At 40.3% G+C, this 20,146-nt stretch overlaps 1 protein-coding gene across 3 annotated transcripts in view; it reads left to right on the top strand.

Moving 5' to 3' along the window:
- The window catches only part of LOC121949926 (zinc finger protein AEBP2-like), a 35,253-nt gene extending 20,847 nt beyond the window's left edge, over positions 1–14,406 (top strand). Inside the window, exons 7-9 of one of the 3 annotated variants that reach the window (XM_042495791.2) lie at positions 3,972–4,085; positions 5,289–5,318; positions 13,932–14,406. In XM_042495791.2, coding sequence (XP_042351725.2) covers positions 3,972–4,085; positions 5,289–5,318; positions 13,932–13,950 — 163 coding nt within the window. In that variant the 3' untranslated portion in view covers positions 13,951–14,406. Of the gene's footprint in view, positions 1–3,971; positions 4,086–5,288; positions 5,319–6,878; positions 8,766–13,931 lie in introns of those variants that run through there. The other 2 variants (XM_042495792.2, XR_015777056.1) reach the window with 2 other exon arrangements.
- The last annotated feature ends 5,740 nt before the right edge of the window (positions 14,407–20,146 follow it).

The following is a 20,146-nucleotide window of genomic DNA, read 5'->3' as shown; positions in this document are numbered from 1 at the left end:
TGCACGTTTGATCATGAAGAAGCAGCAGCACATGAATGGCTGAACGCATTTGGAGCAAGCAGCCAGCAGCAATATGGGTGAGTCAGTCATAGGCTTATATATGGCCAGTTTGTCCTTGCTTAATTGCAGTCCTGCTGTGATATTGCAACAGAAAGGAGTGTCATTTTGTTCTGCACCATAAACAGTTACATATAGAGTAGAGAATAAAAGAAAAACGGCAAGAAAACGCTTCACTGCAGTTTATATATGTGTTGTAAAACAAAAGAGGAACGGCTCTTTTGATCTTATAGTAATAAAACGATCTCAGGGTCACACAGGCAAATCAGTCATGTAAGCAGAGTAAATTATATCCAGCTCTACCCTTGATTCACCTCATACTACCTCAGGCTTGACCCCGAGGAAGACCAATGTGAGGTTGATCTGTCTTTATGAATTCATTTTTTTTTTATCTTTTTGTATTTTAACAGTGCCATACACCTTCATGTTTTCGCAGTTTTCTTGCCTGGAGACATAAAATTTTGAGAGGGAAAATTGTGGTTGAAAGAAACGACTTACAAAGTGGGACCAAACTTCAAAAACAGCTGCAGGCAGGAGTTGATATCAGGCAAGAAGAAAATATTACCAAGTCTAAATGGCAGTAGCTAGTGACACTTTTTTCTTCTTTAAAACTTCAGTGCATGCACATAACTACCCTAGTACTCAGCACAGTGCATGCGTCTAATCCATTTATAATTCTAAATTTATTGATAAAACTGAGTTACAGTTATCTGTGTGCGAGTATATTTTTGTGCATTGTGCATTTTATTTATGAATATGACGCCATGACAGTTAGCCAAGTGGCAACCTCTGCTGAGGCTGTAAAATGAAGCCAATATGAAAGTGCCAAAAACTGCAGTTCTTTAAATGACTACTGGAGGCCATGTTAACTTGCCCAGCAGCAGAAATAAATGTGTTTACAGCCTGGTACAAAAACTGGTTTCGGTCTTTATAGCTGATATTAGGATTCATTACAACTGTAACTGGATGAATTTTTATATAACTCACTTGTTTACATTTTCTTAAGGCTTAAAGTTATGCATAATTAAGGGCGGGCCACTTGAGTGACAGACTGTTTTTCAAAAGTGTCCTCAGCTTTGCGATCAGACCTACTGTGATTGTGTTGAAGTTGTGCAGTCTCACTCTTTTTGCCAAACAAGGTATTTCTATCAGCTGCAGTGACCTTTGCGGTTCCCGAAACAGCCCTCTGAGCCCGGTCTCTTCTGCTCTGCAGAATGATGCAGTTTATAAGGACAGTGAACTCCTGCAGTCAATCCTGCAGACTTCCATACAAAGCCATTTAATATGTGAGCGATTTAATATACACTTTGCTGCTTTGTGATGAACTTATTGCTCCTGTCACCACTGGGAGCTTCAAGGCCTGGAGCCAGCTATCAATCCAGGCTGGAAGACCGGGCTTCACTCTGGCAGGCACCCCCAGTAGCTCTCCCCAAAGAGGCCTCACTCACAATATACATTTCTGGCTCATAAAGAAGCGAGCCAAATAACAGTCTCCTCTGGAAAATAAAATAAATCCATTTGTCTTTATTTGGTTTGGTGTGACTGAATAGAGTCTTTGGGTGGAGATGTCTTTTGAAATGTTCTGTTGAATGAACTGTTCGTGTATGCGCGCATTTTGGGAAGGAATATGAACACTTTGGCGCGTATATGTGTGTACATGACATGTGTGACATGCTGACCCCTCCGGTGCAGCCCTCCTGTGCCTTACATCCATCAGAATATAATAAGTCATCAACACCACAGCACACTCGCTCTGACATGTTTACGGTGACTATGGAGTGGAGCGGGTGTGTGGGCGTGCACGCACACAAATACACATGGGTGTTGACTGCATATTTAACACTCAGCAGGTCCTCGTCTGTCATTTGAGGTTTGCGTAGCACAAGGACACTAACTCAAGACTAATCCAAACTTTAAAGCTGCTTTGAAGGGGACTGTTTCTCGTCTTGTCCCTGCTTTTCCTCAGCCTCCTCTGTCTTCTCTCCCCACCATTAAAGGGGATAGAGACACTTTTGCCTTGCAATATAGAATCAAAAACAAGACAAATTAACCAATTATTAGGGCAACATTTTAGAAATTTCTTTGAAATATCCTATTCAGTGCATCTACCAAAATTATTTCAAATGTTTATGAAAAACAGGGTAAAAACGTCCATCAATTACACAGTGATCAGATATCACTGCCATCAAATGCCTCACGTATGCATGATCACTTCCACATATGCAAATTTCTTACTTATTTTCTGTGTTCGAGACATTCATGGCTGTGTACCCCCACAGGGCTCAGGTGAGGTCATGATTTTCTAAAAAGATAGCAACAACGTGTCACATCATAAGCAACAGGCATCCAAGAGACACAGCACCAAAAAAACACTAATATAGTGAGGCAAAATGCCCAATGAGAGTAAATCTGTGGTTTGGCGTTTACTCTCACTTTCACTGGTGAGTGTGTTTGCGAACAGTAACGGACAATCCTGCATAGTATCCCTTAAAGCAAAGGGCTGAGTTGGGCTTTTCACTTCATGTTGTGAATGGAGGGTTGTAATTGTCTCCAGGCACTTTGTGTAATTCTTTTGACGCTTATAAACACATTCTTGTTAAAAAAACATTATGTCTGTTTGTTTCACATATGTTCATTTTAAGGTCAGATGGACTAAAATGCCAGTTTGTGTTTCTGATAAATCTATATGAATATACAAATTACTCTGTTTTACGATAAAAACTGGATTTTGGTAGATTATAAATTCACTATTGTGGCTTTCTGAACTTTATAGTATTTAAAATTTAAATTATCCAGTGTGGCTAACCCCACCCTCCAGCTACTAAAACACGCCATAAAAGGATTTGCAACCACTGTTAAAGTGAGTTGTTGTACATTAACATGAGCCACTTTTTTTACCCTCCCCTTCCACTTTCCCTTCTTCCCTTTCTCGTCAGTTTTCTATCACTTTTCCTTCTTTTGTCCTCCACCTTTTACCTGCACCCAGTTGCAATGAAAGTGATGCATGTGAAGTGCTACCTGTACAGGACTGAATGGGCTGACTAGGCATGTGAATGAGTGATTTGGCTGGGTGGCTGCCTGCTCGCCTAACTGCCCTGTGTGTCTGTGTGTGTGCGCGAGTATGTCTGCATCTCTGGGGGCTCCTGTGATGACGCACATAGTGACGGGGGGAATGCTGGGGGTGGAGACGGAGGGGAGGGGAGGAGAGGGGGCTTGTTGGAGGAGGGAGGAGAGGTGCAGTCGACTTGCTAAGCTCTTTGTTTCTTCTGCACCTCGACTTGCCACGCCAATGCTCACACACTCCCTTCTTTCACAAGGGGATCACACTGTTGTGGGTACAGTAAGGTGCAGCTGAGCAGTACAGTACATCATGTGCACATGTGTGTATGCAGCTGTTCCCTAAAGACATTACCTCTCTGCACTCGAGCTTAAAGAGGTTGAAAAATCAGACGTCTCAGATTCAAAGGTGCACATTTTTCAAGTTTTAAATGCATGCACTCTCACATGCATGCACACAGACATTGACACACACAGCTTTCACTTGTCCCTTAGTTTTTCCCAGTGTACACAGGTGAACAAATGCTAACCATGAAGATGTAGTGTAGAAGGTACTTGATAATTAACAACATGGGAGGAACTAATGCTTTTCCTGTGTGTAAATGTGTGTACACGTTTATGAGTGTGTCGGCCCCAGTGCTTTGGTCAAGGCCATGTTACTTATGGAAATGTACTCAGTGTTCTGGGGAAGGTGTTAACATGTGCGCTGAACTCAATGAGGCTCTTTGTCCATCCCTCTTACCCAGCTCCATTTAACCTTACTCCCACTCCACCGCCCTTTTCTCTTTCACTTTCTTGTTAGAGCTCAAACCTTGACCACATGTCCTCTCTCTGCATGTGTGTGTGTTGTCTTGCAGACTACCTGACGTGTGGGTGAATGAAACAGAGCGATCTCAGCTGAAGACGAAAGTGGTGCACTTATCCCAATTACCGCAGGACACTGCCATGCTGCTAGACCCAAACATCTATCGGTGAGTGTGTGATGATGTCAGTGGCCTTTTTGTGTACATGCACACACACTAACACACTGCTGCAGATCCAGTTTTTCTCAGCCAAACACATGTTGCCCATGTGTAAATGTTATCTAATCCTCCATAGGATTCATTGTGTGAAGCATTTAAATGCAATAAAAAAGTGTTGGAAAGCATTTCCTCTGCCCTCCACACCTGTGTGTGTGTGTCTGTGGCTCTGTGTTTGTTTTTTTTTGTGTGTGTGTGTGTGTGTGTGTGTGTGTGTGTGTGTGTGTGTGTGTGTGTGTGTGTGTGTGTGTGTGTGTGTGCGCGCGCGGCATCCTTAACACTTTGTTCCACCAGGTGGCGCCAACTCTTGACTTCAACAAGAAGGTTTTAAAAAAGTGCAGAGAAAACTCATTTAGATTGTTTGTCTTTGTGTGTATGATCAGGTCAACATAGTACAACCTGATCAAGAAGGTCATTGACAACTGATGATTTGTCAAAATGAAACTGGTTGTTAAAAAGTCAAATCACAGATTTTGAACCAGGAAAAAGAACCTCTTGCTTCCATGCAAATAAAACTCCACAGCCTATATTTTCTCTGTCTTCAAGTGCACAATGTTCCACTAAACATTAACTGTGATATTATTTGGATACTGTGCAGCACTGCAAGACTTAGTTCACTCATCACTGAGATGAAAAAAAACAAGGCTAGCTTTACGATACACCATAAAAGGCTGAAAATGAACCCTGAAAGAGGAACAATGTGCCTAAAATAACAGAGTGGTCATCTTACCGGAGATATATGGCTCACAACTGTGCTGATCAGCACATAAGCTGGCTGATTTTAATTAGACCTGAAGGCTCAGTAACTGCAAGGGCTGCTGCTGGACTCTGGTTTCACAGTAGAATATAACCATCAGCACTCAGCCAGTTTATGTCAAGGTTGTCCTAATGCATGAAATCCCCAAACAAATGAGGTGGCTGGTGCCTCTGGCTGTAAATATAGTAGGGTGTTTGAACCCCTCTGCATGTGAATGGGATGTGCAGGAAGACACTGACGTAGCGGCAGTCTAGGATTATATTATTTCAGTGTTTCCATGTTGAGGTTCTTACACTTTGTCACAAGTCCTACTGGACTGAAATCAGCTCAAACATATGATCCATATGATGATGTTTTTTTTTGCACAGTGGCCTCACAAACTTTTTCTGTCTTTTCAGAGCACTTCCTCAAAAGCGGCTGAAGCGCAGGTAAGCTGAAACAGCGTCTACGTGTTGGATATCAATAAAAATACATTGATGTGCACTTACAGGGCCAGTATGTAGGATTTAGGGGAATCTATAGGCAGCACTTGGATGTCATATTTATAACAATGTTTTCATTAGTTTATGATCACATTAAAAATAATGACCGCTGTGCTGTTTATATCTCCATATGGAGTAGGTCCTCTCCCACAGACTTAGTAGACTAAAGTAGTCTAAAGTAGTCCAGAGCGGACAAACCAAACACTGACTCCAGATAGGACCATTTATGATATCCGAGGCCACCATAATTCTCCTACATGCTTTACACATGGGAGAAGTTTCAGCTTTGCAACCTCACCGCTAGATGCCACTAAATCCCACACACTGGACCTTGAAAGATGTATTTAGATATCGATTATACAAACAAAGTAGCACGGTGTGTGTTTGACTGAAACTCAGTCCAATTTTAGCTCAAAGCCAACAGTTATAACAGTGTATATCATCCACAAGTGAACATGTTATTTGACCTCATTATTGATGCCGACACATCAAACAGCAAATCCAAAACTGAAAGTGGAAACTGGACAAACGGAACCTCACATACTGCATTGGTTAGATATACTGCACACTATTGCCATAACATATACACACTGCAAGTATATAACAATATGCACTACAAGTATTTAACAATATGGGTGTAACTCAGCAATTTTATTTGAACTACAGAAATTAACGGTTTTCAGGCACTCAAATGACTACATTAAAACACTTCTCGAATGTATTAAGGCAACGGATTTTGCCTTTCGGTTATTTTTCTTTTAATACTTTTCTTTTGAATATAATTGCATTATTAAAAAATAATAAAGGCATTACTGGCATAGTTTGTAGCAGTAATACTGCTGTCACGGATGCACAGAAAGGGAGGGCTAATGCATAAAAGATAGCCGCATGACGCATTAATGTCACATCAGTATCTTTTTTCAACATCTGTGCACAGCTTTTGAAGTTCATAGTGATGTTGGTCTGTGTACGCAGACAACAGAGTTTATACTGCCTTATTCTTGCTTGTTAACTCCCACATGCCTATACCGTAAGTTGAAAATTTCCATATTCTTTGTGCTATAATGGAGATCAAACAATGCCAATGCCTTGATGGTATGGTAATGATTGTGTATCCGCAGTATTACACATGGCTCCGGCTCTCCTGTGGTGAAACATCATTGTGGATGATTACTTATCGCCCACAGTTTCACAGTTCCTATGTACCGTGAGGCCAGTTAATTGGGAAGCGGGCCATTTTGGAGCCACGACCCTTGGCATTCCCTAGTCTCACTCAAACATGAGGTCACTTTTGGCCCTTGTTCATTATTCCATTAATTGACCTCAGTAGTTCAGTGCCTCAAAAGCTCTAAAACACACAGTGTAATGTGTCTGCAAAGGAAGTCAGCTCAGTGTCTGAACATCCAGGATAAAGCCCATTTCTCATACTGTAATCTCTCTCATGACACACTGAGAACAACTCATTCTCTCCCTCTCTGTGTCTTTCTCTCCTTTCTTTGTGCTCAGCCTGTAAGGAGTCATCTGTGGACTTGATACTTAAGGGGAAATGCTTGTTCATGGGAGGTTTATCTATATGGGATGGGACGCTCTTCATCTGTCTCTGCCGAACGGGGGGAGTGAAGTGGCGATAAAGGGAAGTGAAACTTGGCTATGCTGCAGTTTTTTTTCCTCTTCAGTTTTGTATATCTGAACAACTGTTGTAGCCAACTGTGGTGGAGAATGGGACTAACATTTTTTAAAAAAGTTTATGTTCATCAAAAACTTCAATGAATGTTTTTCTAACAAGCACCAAACTGAAAATATTAATACCCAATGGTGTAAAAAAAAACCGATTTGTGTAACCTTGTCAGAAAATACAGCATATTTTATAACTGTTTTTTTTGTGTAAAATATTTATGCAGATTTGTAACTTATTTTTATACCATGAAAATGCTGTTGTGACTTTTGTGAAGGTTTTAAATCAAACCGTATTTACTGTGATAATCTATGTTAACTGTCACTTGTAGGATAAATTTCTAGTTGTTATTGCATTGTACATGACAAAAGTCTTAACAGATTATCCTATTTATACTTACTGATTGCAGTACTTTTAATTGTGTGTATGACAATGAAGTGTGAGGTTGTACCAGTCACGACTTTAAATATTTACCAAGTTTGTAGGTAATACAGTTCAGAAATAACGTTTCATCAAACCCTCAAAGTGCAAAGGCCCAGAGACACCAAAACAATATAAAAAAAATGGCAGCGAAGGCTGACTGTTGTGTTGCCTTGTGTCACCAATGTCTCGTCCAAAAAGTTGCACTTGACCAAACGGCAAAGACTGCCTGCATGAGAGGAAATAACTCTCCATAGCAGCAGGTGGTGGTAATCTGTATTATTCAGAGGGAAACCGGAAAACCAATGGGACAGATTTAAGATGCCAGTTAACCTTTAAGCACATTCACAACGCAACCTGATGTTGAAAGAACAACAATTGATGTTAAATGTGCACTAGCGCTCAGTAAGACAAACAATTGCAAATCGTCTGCTAAAGCACTCATAGTTAAAAAAAAATAATCAATCTAATGACTTAAGTTGTTTGTTTACTTTCTTCATTTGCATTTCTCTTCTTGTGCACTGACCTGAACAGTGCTATTTCTGTCATCGAGTACTACGCTGGCTTTGCCAGCAGGTCACCATGCTGTAATGGCTAAAAAACAGGCCATGACGACCATGGTTATATTATGAGACCTGGATACAGCATTGGAGGTGGGGCCCCGTTCATTCTCACGAAAGGCACTACTTCCACATCATTGGGCCCATGGAGCAAGCGCATTAGAAACTGGCTAGTTTGGGTTTAGCGCGCCACTAACTGACTGGGGAAAAAATTATTTAATCTTGCAGCTCTTCCAGACTTTCCAAATGTTATTAGACTGAATGGATTAAATCCTGGTAGTGAAATGAGTCACTTTGCGGGGTGTGATGCTCAAAACATGTATCCACTGATTTACAGACATCTCTTTTGCCATGTAAGTCGTTTAGAAAAGTCTTTTTGGGCCTATTGGCATGATGTGACAGACTCGGGAATTGTAATTCCACTGTTTGGCCTCTACAAAAATTAGCCTCAAAGCTAGGTGCACTAACTTGGGGCCTGTGCCGGATCTGCGGCAAAAACTATGGCAACAGATGCTCACTTATGACCCAGACATTGACCTTCGGCTTGATGTGTCAGGTCCCCAAATCAAAATGTACCCCCACCATCTCTTCCTCAAATATCGTGAACTGTGTGTATCATCATGATAAATTTACATTACATTTAAGCACTTAAAAGTTATTGTTTAAAAAGGTGTTTTCTACTGTATGTTATCCCTGTTGGAAATGGAATACTCTGTAATAAAATGGGGGGAAACGACAGACGATGATCGCAAGTTGTTGTACGGATGAGGATGCAAGGTGTTTGAGTGGCAGAAAGGAGCAATGCCTCTACTGTGGTATGAATATGAGTTCCTTATGTGTGCGTTGGAAGGGTTGGCTGGGTTGTTTGGCGTCCATTAGCAGAACAGCTTTGGGAGCATGCTGTGGAGGAGCTAATGACTGGGCCAGCAGGGCAGAACCCCTGCTAGCCTCAGCTGTTAGTGAACTTGCCTGCGGAGAAAACCGAGTTCAGGGAGAGGTCCTCTACAATATGGCTGTCCTGCTCTTCAGTATCTCATGCACTTACACGCTTACACATACAAAATTCATGGGGAGTTAGGACTCCAGCATATGATATAATGAGGCCTTCAGGTTTTGTTCCATTCTTTTTGGGGAAAAGCACTGAAAGTTTTTTGGCACCCTGTTGTTTTCTTGTGCTTTGCTTTTTGTCTGTCTCATACCTGCAGTGGTCGGTGGCAGCTCTTGGAACTGTTTTGTGGCAAAAACTACCTAAAGATACTACCTAAAGCCAGGGATCTTGGATTAAGTTGAACAACATCAACAACAATAAACTACAAAAAAAATGCTCTGCTAAACTTTATTTTCATTTTGCTGCCATTCTGACCGGAACTCATTTCTGGCATCTCATGCTGCTCCACCAGGCATCCTTTAGCATCTGTATGTGACACACAGCTGTCTTTAGGGTTAAAGACTCTGTAAAACATGGTTAACCTTGTCAGATGTTAGGCAACAACATTTCTTGAACAGGTTTAGAAAAAACATGTTTTGGGTTAAAATAGGTACGTAACGTGACCTTAATGTATGGCTTGTGTGACATAATACTTCTAACGAACTAAAGTTAGAACTGAAGAAGCGTCTCGGATTAGAGATGAAACATCTTCAAGTACTCAAGCACGTCCAGTTGCCTACTATAGAGCACGTAGAACCTGACTTGTGGTTTGTCACGGAACACGAACAGTGGTCTCCTGAGTTGAAGTCCGTGTTTGTTTGACCCATCCACCAACCCGATGCAGAGTTTCCGCTCTTGGCACTATGTCACATGGTCTCAGCCTCAAATATTTTCAAGGATGGGTTTAAATTGGAGTTCATTGAAAGCCTGAAACCTCTGAAAGGGTGTCTTTAACATCCATATCACAAGCTGAGATGGTCGTATTTGACCAGTGGGGAATGAAAACGGGCTGGTGATTCTGATGTTTGCCAAACCTCCTGTCTCCCTTCTTTTTTTGTTTTTGCATCTGACAAAAGTCGAACCAGCCATCATATCTTACAGTGTCTTTTGGATGCTGTTATCACTAAAACTGCTATATTGCAAACTGTAAAGGATAATGAAGTCAGTGAAAGAGTATAACCAAAGTGTGAGTCATAGTACTGTGTAAATTTTTAAAACCTTTTTACATATTGCCATATTTTTAAACTTGTTATTCTAAGTTGCGTGGGTCATTGCAAGTGTGTTAAGGTAACTATATCAGAAACATATTTCTATGACAGATTGAGTCATATGCACATAAAAGGAGCATTGAGATGACTTACTTGTAAATAATGCAATTATTTTTACACTGCAACCCATTTAGCATTTCAACTTCATGATGCTGATGTTAGGTTATTAATGTGTTAGTTTGGAGGTGGAACCACATTAAAATGGACTGCAAAGCCCCCAAAAATACATCAGAAACTATTGAAATCAAAACTTATACCAAATCCTATTTATCCCTGTTTAACTCCTGAAAATGTGTGTTTTTTTTAATACCCACTTTTTGCTTGCAGTTTCATAAGTTGAGTGTCGGACTTATCGCAGGATCACAGATTCAAAGCTATCGTTGAGCAGGAAGTTCTCAATGATAAGAATGTACTGTGAGGTTAGTGTGCGCACATTATTTACAATATTTCAGTTGCTCATGAGTTATAGTGCGAGACAGTTGAATAGACCTATCAGTTTCTTGTATCAGTGAGTAAATAACATTCCCACAGTTCTGTCGACAACACTCGATTAACTAACAGCAGACCATTTGGCAGTGACAAAGTTGGAGTCGAGGTTACAAACAGGAAGTAGGCCACATCTGCAGTGCTTTCTCCAATAATGATCAGTATTACTCAGTAGGAAAGCAGGCCCTTTTTGCACATTTGCAATGTACTTTGCTTGATGTACTCCTGTTTTGATATCCTATTTATGGCTATATGTTCCTTTACATTAGTGGACTGCTCCCTCCTTTCAGGATTATTGAGCATTAACACATTCAGATTTTTGAAGGCTTTTCAACGTTCAGTAATCCCTGTTGTTGGATTGAATATGTATGTTTTTTAAATGTCTCCTGTTCTCTTTGGCACATCATGTTTCCAGCATTTCCTCCTGGATGTTTTGAATGAAATAATAGCACGCTGTTTCTAGGACTGTACCCGACTCAGAGTTATGTCAGTCAAATTTTTTGTTTAAATTTGCATTGGACTTTATAAAAGAAAAAAATGCTGATAAATTGCTCTATTTGATGTTGAAAGTTTCAGTTTTGATTAAAGATTTGCAAAAGGCATTCAACAAAGTTTTGTGTTGTTATATTTCAAATTCTGAAAATTGACAAAGATTTTCATTTTTATTGTAAATGCATATCAGATCCAAATTTTGTTTGTTGGTCTTATAACTGAATAATCAGTATCGGTATTGGCCCTGAAAAAACATCTGTTGAACCCTAGCTTGAATCAAAGAGGGAGTCAAGCACGGTCACTCCGCAGCAAAATTGGGAGGCCAAAACATCCCCAGAAGTACATTGCACCGCATACCAACAAGAAAAAAACAACATAAAAAAAAAATTTGATGACTCGACTCGACTTGAGCAATCTCAGTCAACTGATGGGTCTCTGACTGATAATTCAAATCTACGACTTTTAAGGGGCAGCCCTAGTTGTTACCGAGGTTTGTTTAAATCTTCACAACTGACATCAGTTGGAGTGAACACTATGATTGATAGACTGGCAGGCGGATTTCGAAAGCAGGCAGCGGCTCTGCCTGCAGAGCCTAATCCTGCCTTAACCCCTCTGTGAAGGAAACGCTGGGACTCTACCCTGGAGTGACTGTTCACTCAACCCATGAGATGAGTTCCCCTCCTTCAGCTCCTCTTCCTCCAAGTATGATGCCAATCCCTCCGCCTCTATCTCCACTGGAAAATCCCAGATAAACAGTTTTGTTTTGGATTCATCACAGCATGTTCACAGATGTGAATTTATTGACGTCACTTACTTTAATATTGATCTAAGTTACACCAGTAATGGAAGCTCATTCTGCTCTGTGACATGTGAACCTCGTTAAGCTGGCCCATTAGTCATGTGTGACACTGTGCCTGTAAGTGTTGTCTGTTGGTTCTGTGGTCCAACTGCTCAAACCTGGACGTCTTCCATGGGCTGCAGCTCTTGTTACATTTGGTCCTGAATCACCCATCTGAGTTTCTCATTGTGCACAAAATCTTCCCTTTGCTTTGGCTGCATGCACCGCTGTCTCAGTAAAGAAGGAAGGCATTACATCAAGAACAAAAGCGATGAGCTGCTGCTCCAAATCCTGGACTGGAATTGTTTTTCCTCACTGTTTCAGATATTTCAAAGGAATAACTGCTAGGAAATGAGTTGAAATCAGTCAGGAGTATTATGTTAAAGGCTCGTTAATTATTGTGGCATGTGGAAGGGTATTAATAGTATGAAATGGGGAGTAGTGGTCATTAGACTGGTGACCTAAAACTTTATGATTTTTGCCTTTCTACTTGAAAATTTCACTTCATATAAATGTTGTCACAATGCCAGAATTTTAAACGTCATACTTCATACAAGCATGAAAAAATGATACATGATACCTCTTCAGATTCCATGGCTAATTCCGTTCTTTAATGTTCATTGCTGGTGCATTCAGTAGTTTGTCTGAGTGTGTGTATCTGATAGTCTACAGCTAATCTTGCAAACTAGCGGACCAGTCATCCTAATATTTTGTGTGCTCATTTATGACTTTGTGCTTGCCGACCTCTTGTGGTTGCAGTGATTCACAGTTGTTGAAAGACCTTTGTCACTGATTGTTTCATATTGTCAATGACAGCTAAATCCTCCTCCTTCTTTCTGGAAATTGTCTCAGCTTAAGACAACAAGCCCTTCCGTCTGTTGCAGGCCACATGTTGGCCTCTGCTGTGGCTCAAAAACTGACATCCATAGAAAAGTTTGGTCTCCATTTGACCCGAGGCATCTGTAGATTAATTCCATTCCCAATGTGTTTTAATCCACTAAAGATAGGCACATTACAGGATGAATTAGTCCCTGTTTTTGTTATCTGGGATTTTGTTTATGTCATCATTTTTTCTTGATATTTGTGCTTATACCATGAGTAAGTAAGTAGGCTATGAAGTTAAGGCTCTTATTCCTTTAATTGTTTATTGTCCTCATTTACTACTTTGTTGTACCGTAGCGCACAGACACAGCTGATATCGTTAAGAGACCAGTTGTGAATACCATGGATCAAAGATTTCTGAGTGCTCTTTTTAGTCTCATCTGTGCAGCCTTTGGTTGAAAATCTGATTGTAGATGTTTTTTTTTATAGCTTCAGTATTATCGAATATGAAATAAACAGATATCATTTTAAACACATGGTATCGAAAAAGAATTGAAGTATCAATAACTCTGACAAACCCACTTCCTTCTACTATTTCAGATGGTAATTAATCCGCAACATCTAGCTTTGGAGACAGTCATTATAGAAATAACAGAATCAGAAGTCATATTGCATAAACAGGGCAGTTTCACAAAGCATCATTGTGAAAACAGGCCGTATAAGGGATTCTGTCGGGCCCTGGAGCAAATACACACATGGTGCATGCCTGTAAAAAAAAGGACACGGACATATCAGCTGCTGGAGTATTTGTAAATTGCCAAACTCTTCCTTTGTAGATGTATTTTTAATTGGATTTCCATCATGTTTCTGATTCCTCTGCTACAGCATTAAACACTAATGGTCTTTTTATTGAGTCTTTCTATCTTAGTGTTTTTCCTTGAAGTCTATTTGAGATGCTGAAAGTCTTTTGTTGTGACGTTGCTGTCCATCCATAGCTTCATCTCCTTGTATTATTCATTCTGATGGGTTATTCATTTGTTTAAGCATTGTGCGCAAATATATTTTGACAGCTTTGGACCCTTCCATTAGTGCGGACTGCATGGAGAAACGGTCAATAATCTGTCCTTAAGTGGCCCTGACTGCTGACCCCTCCTGTCAACACAAGGATCTGATCCTGTCTAAACATCTTCCAGCTGGGGAAGCCAGTTAATCCTCCGTGGTGGTCTCTAGCTTGCTAGCCATCAGGTTATAGAGCAGGGTATCCCTTACTTTGTTTAGTTCAGATTTTGTGAGTTTAGGATTTGTTTTTACCTCAACATGGAGGAATTTTGACCAAATAAAGGTGGGAAACTGTTGCTGCACTGTTAAGTCACAAATTATGCTAAATCTAAACGTATTTATCTAATGACTATAATATGCCATGACTTTAGCATAGGGATAATCCATGCAGGAACCTATTTTCAGTAGGGGTGGATGCCAGAGATGTGTGCATAGCAGCTAACGTGTACTTGTGTCTTAATGTTTGAAATAAACACTTAACATCAAGAGTTTTTTGAGAAGATATCACTCATTTTTGTGCATTAAGTATGAAGCTGGAGCCAGAAAGCAATTAGCTTAGCAGGGGGGGAAACAGACAACCAAGTTCTCCCAAAAGATTAAAAATACCCACACCAGCACTTCTAAAGCACATTATGGCTCCTAAACCTAATCCATAGAGAAACAGAACTGTAAGAACAGCACTTTACGAGGAGTTCCATGCTTGTTTAAGAAAAAGTTACACCATGTAACTTATTTGAAGCCACAAATTGTTGTTTTTACATCACTGCTTGTACATGGATTAAAGAGATACATTGTGTAAATTTGTTAGCTTTACAGGTGTTAGTAGATGTTTTTGAGCTTGGATGCTGGGGCTGTTTCACTTTGCCTCTGGTCTTATTCTAAGGTAAGCCAATCACCTCTTGGCTCAAGCTTTAACACAGATAGGGTGTTTAAATCTTCTGATCTAAGGCCCAGTGTCTAGCAAAGTGTTTTTTTCCAGCTGAAAACACCAGGTGCTCCAGGAGTGTTAAGAGCGCTTTGGAGACACTGCATTTTTTTCCAGCTGAGAAACTTTCACTTCATCTGGTTGCGATGATACGGAATATCAGCAGAGGTAACCATCCTGGCACAAGGTAGAGTACCAAAAGGAGTACAGTTGAAAATTAGTCAGATGGCGAACATTGGCACATTTACATAAATGTTGATTAATGTGTGTTGTCCTTATGAATAAAATAAATGAAATGAAAAAAAAACACCCAATCTGCAGCGCTAAGCACAAAATCCATGTCCAACGCCTCATTGGTGTTGATACATGGCGCACAGACTGCAAAGTGTTAAAAAATTCAATAAATAAATACTACGCTGCCTCAGAAAAAAAATTGCTTTGATGGACACAGCACCTAACTCTCGGCAAAGACATAAATAAGCCTGTTTCCCAACATCTTAAAGTGTTCCTTTAAAGCTGGAATGTGGAGCTTTTGTCTCCTCCCTCTGGTAGTGAGTGTTCTTACACAAACACTGCAAATTTGCGCTTATTATGTATGTGCACAGGTGAACCCTTGGACCAGTCTCTTAAGTTCTTCCCATGGAAATATTTTGACTCTAATCCTTTATCTGAATGCAGAGTTTCTATTGTATTTGGTGCAAAGACTCCAGAAACTGTTCTTGGACATTTGTTAGGATTTTTCTCTTTTAGCTCTGGCTGATTGATGAAAATGCATCATTTTTGTTGCGCCAGCATGATAAGTCACCGTAGACACCAGACACAACTAAACTGCGAAAAACCTTCCCTGGGGCATTAGGCTCAATGTGAACCTGTTTGGTAAGGGCTTGAATGTAATGAAAGTTAATTTAAATATATGCTGAAGTCTTGCACTCCAGTTCTACCACGTGATGCCTGTCGGTATCCTCGTATAGACTGTCCCACAGAGGCACATGGCTCTCTCAGTACAACCAGTCCAATAGACTCAGTTGACATCATGCAAATATCACAGCATGGCTCTGTAAAGGGGGAAAGTCAGTGTGTAGAGGTTATGTAAGTTATCATTACAGTTGAACTGCAAGCAAAGGGAAGGCCTGCATTAATGAATTAATATCAAGCTCTGTCTTTGTGCTCGCCGAAAACTCATTCACTGCAGTTTCAACATTACGACTCTGCAACAGTGTCGAATGGCCCTTTGGCCATTTACCCAGCATCACGCTCCCTCTCCACTCTCCCATCAGGCCGTGCAGCTTTACAATAGTACCAGCTTTTATTTATAGATGATAGTATTTCATCAGTTTCTCAGTGTGTCATCAGCACTGCAGGAAAAACGGCAACGGAGTGCAGGAAACACACTGTATATGATTGGGGCATTATCTGTTTCCTATTTCAGCTTGAAATAATGTTCTATGTTTGGATTTGTTGTAAAACATTGTTTGTATATCAAACAGCATCTCTTTCTTCATGTTTATTTTGTGGTTCTGGTGGGAATAAGGGAGGATCTGATGGGATTAGATTCTGCAGAGATAAAACTGTACGACCTCCAGCTGGTGATCATCACACGACAAATAATCACCAACATAAACATGAACCAATTATGTTCTGCTTCTACACCAGCATTAATTTATGTTTCTGACCTCTGCTTATGATTTATGTTTCTGCTCTTTGTTCATTTGCATGTATTTATCTGTAAATCACAGTTTTTCAGTTATGTGCTGCATGCAGTGATGTGAGAATTAATTGACATCCTCCAGATTTATTTCAGTTTACAGCGGAGGATACACAGTTAAGTGAAAGAATTAGAGTGTAGGCTGATGTTAGGAGCCTTTTGTGCTACGTTCCTGAGTCAGTATCGGCATATTTGATTCCATGCTTCATCTCTGACGCTGCATCTTAATCACGACAGGTCAACGTGCTGATTCATGAGGGTCGAGGGAAGCGGATGGGGTGGTGGTGATTGGAGCATGCTGTGTGCTGATGACAGATGCAGAAATAAATGATTTGGGCTCTTTTCTGTGTTCTGAACTTAGGCCCCTTGGGAGCACCAATTAGTGAAGGCACATTAGCCATGCCTAGCTTCAGCTCCCCTTCTACCTCATGTGAAATAGAATAAGTCTCAATCCTTTAGATATTGTGCCATCACATATTTCCCATGTATGTATCTGGAGGATGAATGTGTGTGTGACTGAGTTCGCCATATGGGAATAATGTCACGCTTCTTGTCTGCCTTTTAACCAATTCCCTCCTGTCAGATTGCTTGGGATCATCCTCCGATAGAATGTAAACTACTTTCTCTATGACGAAGAGGACACGTGAGAGAAAAAGATGGTGCAACACTGTACTCTTGTGCAAGATAACGTCAAAATAAATTACTCACAGGATGTCAATTTTTACACTAATCATTGCCAGAGCAGTATAGCTCACACTCATAAGCATTATCGTCACATCATTGGCATCTCCCCCATCGTCACGATACAGGTAGGTATCAGCAGAGTCATTGGGACCTGCTGGATGTGTTGAGTTTCTTTCTCAATTCTGAGCTGTACTCCCTTTTTAGCAGATGATTAAATGCATTTGTTCTTAAAATGTGATTGGCTGGCAACCTCTCCTTTTGCAGCCTCCCATTTTGGCCTCCAGTCTTCAGTGATTTGTCAGAATTGTTGCCCAGCTATCTGTGTGGTCTCGCTCTGTTTATCTTTATCTTTCACCCTCTTTCCATTTCCTCCTCCACTCATTATCTTCTAACGATATCGAGCATTAAGCTCCGACAGCTACGACTCCGTTTCTCTATTTCCTCCTCACATTTGACTGTATGTTTAAGTTAGTTGAAAGTGCATCAGTCCCTTATGGATTTGGCAGGACTGCAAACAGGAAACATAACTAGGGCTGTAAACCTATTCATTTTTTTTAGTCACGATTAATTGCAGAATTTTCTGTAGTTAATTGCGATAAATTGCAGGTTTTCAATTCCCATATTTTTAATTACAAAATAGTTTTGAAGTCCATATTGACAGGGTAAAGAAAATTTTTCCAGACTGTCTTGATTAGGAATCAAAACAAAACCATAACTCCAGGGTGTAAAGTCCAATAGTCAAAATTTATTTTCAAATTCACAGCATGTTTTTACCTAAAAAAATATTCTGCATCAGTCCATATTTTTCAGCGTTCTGTCTTTCAGATATCATTTTCACTGCGGTCAGAAAGTCCTATTAACAGGGAGGTCTAGCATCCATCTAACAACACAATAATTTATGTTTATTCATTAAAGAGGACAGGCTAACAGGCTAACTCATTTAATCTAATGAATAACTTTATTAAAACAGGATTTTGTTCAAGGTTAAATTTTTTTTATTAAGATATAGCAACGGTAATTTGAAGCTTTATTTGAAAACCTCAAGAGAAACTTGGAATGTATAAACAAAGCATACAGTTCTGAAATCTACATCACAACTTCAATAAAATGCACGAATTATCCCTAAAGGAAGCAATTGTCATAGAGTATATAAAAGGACAATTAGAGAAAACAAAGGGGAAAAGGACAGATAATAACATAAAAATGTCTGTGCCATCAGCGTGAGTGTGTTTGAATTTGTAAAACTGAGTAGCAGGTGGAACCTTGTGGGATGGCGTCGGCCACCAGTGTATGAACATGTGTGAATGTGGCTCATAGTGTAAAAGTGCTTGAGTGGTCAAGTGACTAGAAAAGCAATATGCAAGTGCAGGTCCGTTTACCATTTACCATTCAAATGTCAATAAATGTATAGATAAAAAAAAAAAAAGATAAATATCAAATGACCCAAAATCATGATCTACGTCATGGGGATTTTTGTATATGTATAAATGCAGTTGAGATACATAATATATAATACATATAATCTTACAATCAGTAAAAGGAAAACAAGTCCTGTTAATCATACTCGGCTTGTTGCAGTTGCATCTCGTGCAAATGAAACTGTTGAGCAGAGCTTGTTAGATCCGGCTGACTTGCGAGGTTAGTGTTTAGCTGTCTGCTCAGGTCAGATTACTTTATGCAGGGGTGACCAGTCCCTTTCACACACACACACACACACACACACACACACACACACACACACACACACACACACACACACACACACACACACACACACACAGACACACACACACACACACACAAGGAATGGGCATGTCACGCTAACTCTGGCATGGATGCTACCTCTTTCATGTCAGAGCCAGCCCACCTCTCTGAATGGGCTCCCCCACGCCAGCTGCATTGCCTGATATGGAAATAGCTAGTGACTGTAAAAAAAAAACTGTCAAACCACCCTCATGCAAAAAAAAAAAAAAAAAAGATGTGTTGTCTTTGCTGCACTTTCAGAGATATGATCATGAAACCTTAGACAAGAGGAGAGCGGCTCTGTTTCCAAGTAGTTTATATCTTTCACAGAATGGCCGGGAGGGTTTCATACTTGTCAGAATTAGCAGTGTTTGCCCGCAGGTAACAGCTAACTCAACCATTAGCCTCTGATCTTTCATGCAAGAAGTGACCACTTGACAGCTGTATCCTCCAGATAACATCACCAGGCTCAGCTCTTCTCGTACGAAAGACGTTTCCTTGAACACAACATCAGAAGATCTCTAATCTCTGATGACAAAGCTGTAAATTTGGAGCACTATTTTACTCTGCTCCGAGCTGACACATTGCTGATACAAACCCAACATGGAGCTTTTAATGGACTTGTCTTGACTGTTAAATGTTGCTTTTTCTCTCTAAATCTGTTTTCCAGGGCTATATGTCATGTTTGTTACTTGTTATTGGTCCCAATTGTGTGGTAAATCACAGTTGGCGAAACAATGGTTCAGCATGTGGACTGAAAAATGGAGCCTTGTATAAATACCTGAGCACGATTAATGTTGGCTATCTGTCAGTTTTGTTTTGGTCAGTACATTTTTGCCCAAAGGGAGCGACCAATCAGATTGCAGATCCTGTTTGAAAATATAAATATTGACATCATGTTTTCTCTTTTAATGGATCCCAATGGTGGACGCCACAAATGAACATTTAATGGAATATTTGTCCTGAGAAAGGTTACCAGGTCTACACTCTCTCGTCGTCATGTCGTTGTTGGCCAGATGATCTAACCTTAGCCTCACGATGAGATACATGACATCCACACATAGCAACAGTGGCTAAAGGCATTATGACAAGCTGCCTCCTGCTTTTAAAGAGACTGAAGGAGGACATTGATGGTAAGGGCTGAGTGTAGAGCGCTGCGTTGTGTTTGT

The sequence above is a fragment of the Plectropomus leopardus genome, chromosome 7, assembly GCF_026936395.1.
Source record: "Plectropomus leopardus strain MGB_pleo_1.0 chromosome 7, ASM2693639v1, whole genome shotgun sequence".
NCBI classification, from domain to species: Eukaryota; Metazoa; Chordata; class Actinopteri; order Perciformes; family Serranidae; genus Plectropomus; species Plectropomus leopardus.
This window is presented reverse-complemented; position numbering and strand designations above follow the sequence as displayed.